The sequence below is a fragment of the Daucus carota genome, chromosome 8 (assembly GCF_001625215.2).
Source record: "Daucus carota subsp. sativus chromosome 8, DH1 v3.0, whole genome shotgun sequence".
Taxonomy (NCBI): Eukaryota; Viridiplantae; Streptophyta; class Magnoliopsida; order Apiales; family Apiaceae; genus Daucus; species Daucus carota.
Window position 1 is genome coordinate 18,444,575 of NC_030388.2, and position 8,204 is coordinate 18,452,778.

Here is an 8,204-nt window from a genome sequence, read left to right on the forward strand (position 1 = left end):
CGATTTATAACCCTACTATTATGATATTTATTAAAATACAAATATAAAAAATATACATTATTTAAAATATTATTATATAATTAAATTATTAAATTTAATGATCCTATTAATTGCCGATTTTCTGATTCCCGCTGTGTCCATGTCATTGCCTATTATAGCCTGAATAAAATTACTATTAAAAATAATATTAATTTTTTGAGTTGTATGTTATATGGTTATATATTATATTTTTAATCCGATTTGGTAAAATTCGGTTAAATCAAGGATTATTTGGTCAAAATTGGATTAATCAGACGAAAATCGGGTAAAATATTAAAATTTACAAAATTTGTGGTGGAAATTTAAAATTTTAAAAATGATTAGATACATATTATTTTTATATATACATGATATTAAATTAATTTTGAATAATGATCATGTTAATCATTTCGATTAATCACCGATTTTCTGATTCCCGCTTTTTACTGGCTATTTATTTGTTTGTTTGTTTATTAAATCATAATTATAAATATTATATACATAGAGTTGGGCTCAATGGAGACCAAAAATTTTGGAGTCATTAGAGACTACAAGATCTACCGTTAAATAATATGGCAATTAATGGACATGATTAAATATTCTTTGTCCTGCATTTCTTGTCCTGCATTTCTAGTTTTGTAATATTAATAATTTACACTATTTTTGTCCTGCATTTCTAGTAATGTATTATTAATATTCTTGTACTGCATTTCTAGTAATGTAATATTAATAATTTGTCCCGCATATTTGTGATATATCTAAGTGTTATTTTGTCTTGCAACAAATTCAATTCGTTGTAGGACAATGACAATGAGTTCAGTGCCAATCATAGCAGTGTCCAACTACATCTCTGTTTTGTATGCAATTATTATTTTTATTTGTTAGGATTTCGGTGATTGAACACCAATATAATGAAATTATTATTTTATGTTATGCAAGATTTAGAAGTACTGCATGTTGTTCATCGATTTAGAAGTGCAGGACAGGATAGGGAGAGAAAACAAACGTGCAGGACAAAATATATGCAGCCGTTGGATGTTTAACGATTGGATGGCCAGGATTAGGTCTCTACAGTCTCCAAATAATCCAGTCTCCATAGAACTTTCTTTTATATATATTATATTTTTGAGTGGATATAAATCGAAATATTAAATAATTCGGTTCAATTTTGAATTCCCAATTTTAAACGTAACTATGAAGTTAGCCTATTATCCGAATTCCGTTTGATTTGGGCAAAAGACTCGAGACTTCATCCCAGTCGTCTCAGTTGACGAAGTCATTCAGTATTCAGACTTCAGTCTCCCTCTTCCCACCACACGTACAAGGTATAGTGTATCAACTTCAAAAGGTTAAATAATCAGTGTTTACCGTGTTACATCCAAATATTCTAAACTAAAGGGGTGTATTCGATTGAGATTTTAATGGATTGTTTTTAGTCTATGGAATTTAATGGATTGTATGTGATTTTGATTTTGTGCGGATTCTTGATAAAATGTCGTAGAGTTGATAGGATTTAAGCACAATGCTTCAAAATCCCATTGATTTTGATGGGATTTCAAAAAACTTAAAACACACCGAAGAATCTCACAAAATCCGTCATTTTATGAAATCCAAAAAAATCCATAAGCATTTGACTACCATCAGATTTTAATGGATTTTAAACAATCCCAATTGAATATCATCGGATTTTAAAGCATAATTTAAAATCCCAATTGAATACCACCAGATTTTATAACATAGTTTAAAATTCCAATTGAATACCTCAAGATTTTAATGGATTTTAAACAATCACAATCTAATACCCTCGGATTTCATGAATGAAAAAAAATGCTTTAAAATCTCAATCCAATACACCCCTCTAAGGCTTTATAAATCAAAATCTATTTATAAAATCCTAATTGTATATAGGTCGTTTGTTTTTCAAATTTTTTTTTGTCACATTCTGTTTTCAAATTTGTATATTGATAATTCCGAAATTTTGTGATCCATAACTTTTCCGGATTCATAAATGCAAGACTTATTTATCTCTCATGAATTTGTTTTTGACTCCTCCCAAAAATCTTGTAATGATGGAGTTTTGTGACTACATAGATTCTTATAATCACTGCTATTCTTATCGTAAGACATGATTCCACATTATTATGTTATGATATTGCCGCTTTTGATCGTGACCAAGCTCGTAGTTTTAGGTTTTTTCAGAAAACTCTTTTACAAATAGTTGTCTATATTTAAAACAAGGGTTTTTGTAGTGTGTGTATCCGTGGACACACTGACAACTATTTTTTTGTTATGTGGAGAATTTTAATTGGTGATGATTTGTGTACATGGAGGAGGATCATCATTATTAATAGGATTAGACTCAATAGAATTTTTCCACGTAACTAGAAAATGGTTGTTAGCGACGCACACTAGAATATTCATTAAAACAAGTATTTGTTACTATGTAGTAGTACTTAGTTTGACACCCACTTAACCGTCAGGGTCACCACACTCACTGGAGTTGGTTGTGAGTGTTAAAGTTTCAAGGTTTAAATAGACATCTATTTATGCACTGAAGTTCCATGTATATATGCGCATCTAAAACGTTAGGATCCATTTCATATTAAGTTAATTCGGCAAGATGGTTGTTCTATTCATGCTCTGTTGTCTACTCATCATTGTTCCATGCTCCGTTGAAGCTGCACCACCTGAGTACATGTATCATATTTGCAGAAATAGCTCAACTAACACTCCCAATACTATCTTTCAAGCCAACCGGAATGTTCTGTTGTCTACGCTTGCATCAAATGCTACACAAAATAAAGGCTACTATAACTACACTGCTGGCCGCAATTCTAAAGACATGGCTTATGGCAATTCTCTATGTCAAGGAGATCTTGTTCCTAAGGATTGTCAGCAATGTGTGACTGCAGCTACTGACGATATCAAAAATAAGTGCCCGAATGGAATTTTTGGAATCATTTGGTATGCGGAGTGCATGGTACGTTATGACAACAAGGCCTTTTTCACACTTTTCGGTGTAGAGGAAGAAGGCTTAGCAGTTAGGCTGTGGAATACACAGAATGTCACGGACGAAGCTCGGTTTCAGCAAGTACTTGGGAATACTATGAATAATCTGGTAACCAAGGCTTCGGAAGGGAAACCGTTGAATGATCAAACTATTAAGAGTTTTGCATTAGGAACTGCAAAATTGAGTTCTCTGCAAAATCTGTATGCATTGGCTCAGTGTGTTCCTGACTTACCTGAGGCTGCTTGTAGTCGCTGCCTTCGAGTGGCTGTTAATCTTCTGCAATACCATAGTAATTCGCAAGGGGGCAGGGCATTGGTTTCAACTTGCACTGTTCGTTATGAGTTGTACCCCTTCTACAGAAATATAGCAACTGCTCCTCCACCCTCACAAGTTACAAGTCCTCCTCCTGCTCCTCCTCATTCTGAAGGTCCAAGCTCCATCACTGGGCATAAAGGTAGTATATATGTCTACTTTTATAAACTAATGCTATCAAGCTATACCAAGTAGATACTAATTTCTATAATGGTCCGTTTGGAAACCTGGCTTTCATTTGAAATTCCGAATTTGAACAAATAACATGTTTGGGAATATGGATTTGGATTTCATTTGAAATTGTGGACATTCAAATATTAATATAAACATGAGGATTTGAAATGACAACTCAAATCCTGTCATTTGAAATGAAATGCACATTTTCAAACGCCCTCTAAAGTAATCTTACTTGTTAATATTGAACTTAAAGGAAAGATAGATTAAACATTACAAAACAATTGGAGGTTGGAGGAAAGAGTGGTGGATATATCTGAGCTCAGGATGAGGGGAGACCGGAGATGAGAGGAATGAACATGTTCTGGAATATGGAAGGATGAAGTTCTTTTTAAACTATAGTAAATTAAAACATATTTAACTGATCTTGTAAAGCATGTTAATTGTGCAGAAAATGGAGGAATTTCATCCAAAACGGTTGTCGTGATTGTTGCTCCTATTTCTGTTGCCGTTGTGCTTTTCTTCATAGGTTACTGTTACTTAATTCTCAAGACGAAGAACAATACAGGCCCCCCTCCACAAGAAGAAACTGGTAATAAGAAACTGTGCTGATTTATATGTTAAGCTGGACAAGTTTCTCTTTAAGTTCTCACTCTAGTTTTTGGCCGCAAATATTAAAAAAATGATATTCTGTGTTTTCTTTTTAATACTGTGTTTTTGCAAGGCGACGAAGAAATTACAACTATAGAAAATTTGCAATTCGATTTCAGCACTATTGAAGCAGCCACAAACGGTTTCTCTCCTGATAACAAGATAGGTGCAGGAGGATTTGGTGATGTCTTTAAGGTACAAATTTGATATGCTGTAATTACATCAGAAGTATAAGAATTCTATTTTCTAAAATATATTTTTAAAAAAATATTCGTAAAGCCAAAGAGATATAAATTACTATATTAAAATTGATATTTCTCATACCAGTCAGTACTCACTACTCATCAAATTTAAAAAGAATGAACAAACAACTGATTATCAGCTGCTGCTGTTTTTAATTGCCAGAGTGTTCTTACAAACGGGCAACAGATAGCAGTGAAAAGGCTCTCTAAAGGCTCTGGACAAGGTGCTAAAGAATTTCAGAATGAGGTTGTTTTAGTGGCAAAGCTTCAACATAGAAATCTTGTGAGACTTCTGGGATTTTGTCTACAAGCCGATGAAAAGATTCTGGTTTATGAATACATTCCTAACAGAAGCCTGGACAACATTTTATTCGGTAACTAAGCAATCTGAGCTTATGTACCATGTTTTTTAGTTGCATATAAGGATTTGCTTTTTAATTATCTTTACAGTTTGGCAACCAAAGTTAACTTTCATCCGTAAATTCATTCATGATATTATTGCTTAAGGTTAACTGATGATTTGCTATACCTGTAACCTGTGAGTAAAAAATATCATGTATTATGAGGAAGATATAGATTGCAGAGCATCGTGAATTATACTATAGTGGACTCATCTAATACAAAAAAAAATGTATATAATAACTCATGATGAATGTAGATCCTGAAAGACAAAGGCAGCTGGATTGGTCAAAACGTTACAAGATTATAGGAGGAATTGCCAGAGGATTGGTTTATCTCCATGAAGATTCTCGACTAAGAATTATCCATCGGGATCTCAAAGCCAGCAATATTTTGTTAGATCAAGACATGAATGCAAAAATATCAGACTTTGGCATGGCAAGGATTATTGGTGGGGAGCAAACTCACGGAGACACGAGTAGAATTGTTGGAACGTAGTAAGTCTCCTATTCATCAGTTGATCAATACTTTAGTACTTCATTGGCAATACCATTATGCTTTGCCTGAAATTTCTGTTCTGATTTCATCATGGCTTTGTACTAGTGGCTACATGGCACCTGAGTATGCAATGCATGGACTGTTCTCGTCGAAATCAGATGTCTTCAGTTTCGGAGTCTTAGTTCTTGAGATTGTTAGTGGGAAAAAGAACAATAGTTTTCACCAATCAGACGGGGCAGAGGACCTTCTCAGCTATGTGAGTTGACAACAAATATTAATTTATCCACCTTTCTTCTTGTTCCGCAAAGTTTTTTATATTTTAAACACAACAATTTTCAGGCCTGGAAGCAGTGGAAGAACAGTAACCCCTTGGAATTTATGGATCCTACTCTGGCTGATTCATATTCAAGAAACGAAGTAATCAGGTGTGTCCAAATCGGGTTATTATGTGTCCAAGAGGACGTCGAAGCCAGGCCTTCTATGGCTTTGGTGCTCACGATGCTCACCAGTCACTCTGTTAGCATTGCTTTGCCTAAAGAGCCCCCATTCTACTACCCTAGCAAATCACGGTCAGAAGGAATATCTGATCAGTCCGGGAGCAAATCAACGTCGGTATCTGTTGATGAGTCGTCGATTACTGGAGTTTATGCAAGATAATGCATAAAAAATTAAAAATACACCCTGTACTTGTAAAGCTGTATATGCTGAAGTCTGAACTTGTAGCCTTTGTTCCATCCTTGTATTGTTTGTTTGCATCGCATGAGTTATGAATTATGATATGACTGTGAGTCCGTCACGGGTGAATTTGAATAAAGTTAACTAGACAGACGCCTCTGCTCCATCCCGTGTCGGGAAAAGTGAATTTAACAAGCTGGTAAAGTTTAGAGGAAATAGCCACAGTCAAGAAATAGATTCTTGAATTGATGGTGAAACTCAGTAGTTTCAAAGTAAGGTTTGTTGAAATTTTCATCAAACCTTACTTTGAAAGGGGAAGAGAACTTTCAGAGTTTAATGACGAGGCTGAGCGTCATTTCTTTACAGATAACAACTTTTGGAATTCGAGAATTTTACCCCACGGGATGTCCCAGATGGTTGGATAGTGATGCTTAAGAATTGTTGTATTAAGGTCATATCATGAGTTCTATTTCCGGGCGCTTCAGGAATAAGTGGGCTACCATGCTTGGGATACGAGTGTGCAAGTATACCCAACCGGATTAGTCGAGGTGCGTGTAAGTTGGTCCGGACACCGGTTAAAAAAAAAAAAAAAATTTTTAGAATTTTGAGTTAGGTCATTCAATGATGAATGGAACAAACAGAATGACTAAAGTAGGGAATACAAAATGGATCAAGTGTGAGCAGAGATCTCCATTCCAGCCTTCCCTCTTGCTTCAGCCCTCGGTCTCACACATGCGAAATGCAACAGAAGATTGTGGCATAGATCAGGATTCGTGATGACAAAAAGGAGAAGGGTATAAGGTAGATGTGATGGACTTCTTCAACATTAAGGTCAAGTCACCTTCTGGAACTAAATTAAAAGAAATAAGACAGTGGGTGTTCGTGTTTCCCCCTGTTTGTAAACAATAAGTAACTTTTTTATAGTTGATCAAACAGCCCCGTTAGTCTGATAGAATAGGGTCATTTACCTTTCTCGAAATCTCTCTTCTGATTTAAAATCAAAAGTAGTTTTCAATTTATGTGTTTTCAAGATGAATATTCTTTGATCCATGGAATAACGTAGGTAATAGAAGTCAGCAAAGTAAATCTGCAACTTCGGTAAAATTCCGAAGACGGGTTCTAGAATGACTCCATTAAGCCTTTCCTAGGTATCAAAAAGTAAAACTCAGAAAGAGTACAAGGACAAGGGAGCGGATACAGGCAATGTGATTTCTATTCGGTACTTTGATTATATGACCACAAAATCTCTGTTAAATTATAAGTATGCCTCTTAATTAGGAGTATTTTATTATGACTATTTGTTTAGCTCAATGGAGCAACTAAATTTATCAAATTCTAATAATAAACTTATTTAGTGGGTGTTTGGCAACCCCGCTTCTCAGCTTATTTATAATAAAAGAAGTGCTGTCTACTTTATGATGGCCTGTTTGGCAAATAAATTTAAGTACTTATCATGGGTATTAAAAGCCAAATAAATAAGTTATGAATCCTAGCTTTTTTTATTCACCACAACTTCTTCTTGTTTTAATTAACTTCAAACTTATAAGTCACCATATCCAAACACTTCTAACAACTTATAAATTCAAATCAACTTCTCACTTATAATCAACTTCTTTACTTTAAGTAATAAATCATTTTTTTTTAAATTTAGCCAAACGGCCCCTTAATCGATAAAAGTGGGTTTTGTGCATTCACATTCATTATTTCCGGTGATTAAATTATTGATTTATATTTTAATAGACTTCGAAAAGTTATTGTGTCTCTTTGCTTATTATAAAAAATAATTAGATTGATATTTTTATATTTTATTTCTTTTATAGCGATATACAAATATGTTTAGAATATTGGAAACCAAATTAATTCGGACTTATGCCTAGCTTTAGATGATACATATAGTTTTAACAAAACATAATTATTATCGATCCATTAATTGAAAAATAACCCTAGATTTCACAAAACCTATAACTAATCTTCACAATAACACAATTGAAAAAATGGTCCCAAATATCAGTTTTTAACGCAGGTAATCTAGCGTGTTTTCAATTTAAAAAAAAAACACTAGATCGTGTAACGTTTTGTTGTTTTAATCTCAACAAAACGCTACATCATGTAGCGTTTTGTTCTTTTAATCCTAACAGAACGCTACATAAACTAGCGTTCTTCTTTTTTTAACCTTACAGAATGCTAGACGGTTTAGCATTTTTGGTAAATATCCAAAACGCTAC

The 8,204-nt window shown here is 33.9% G+C and overlaps 1 protein-coding gene across 1 annotated transcript; it reads left to right on the plus strand.

Annotated features, from left to right (window-relative positions):
- Window positions 1–2,419: 2,419 nt before the first annotated feature.
- LOC108197846 (cysteine-rich receptor-like protein kinase 10) lies at window positions 2,420–6,132 on the plus strand. The gene is made up of 7 exons (XM_017365563.2): window positions 2,420–3,482; window positions 3,966–4,106; window positions 4,239–4,360; window positions 4,571–4,781; window positions 5,066–5,303; window positions 5,410–5,560; window positions 5,644–6,132. Exons 1-7 carry the CDS (start codon window positions 2,639–2,641, stop codon window positions 5,959–5,961), a joined length of 2,025 nt encoding a protein of 674 aa, XP_017221052.1. The 5' UTR covers window positions 2,420–2,638; the 3' UTR covers window positions 5,962–6,132.
- Window positions 6,133–8,204: the final 2,072 nt, after the last annotated feature.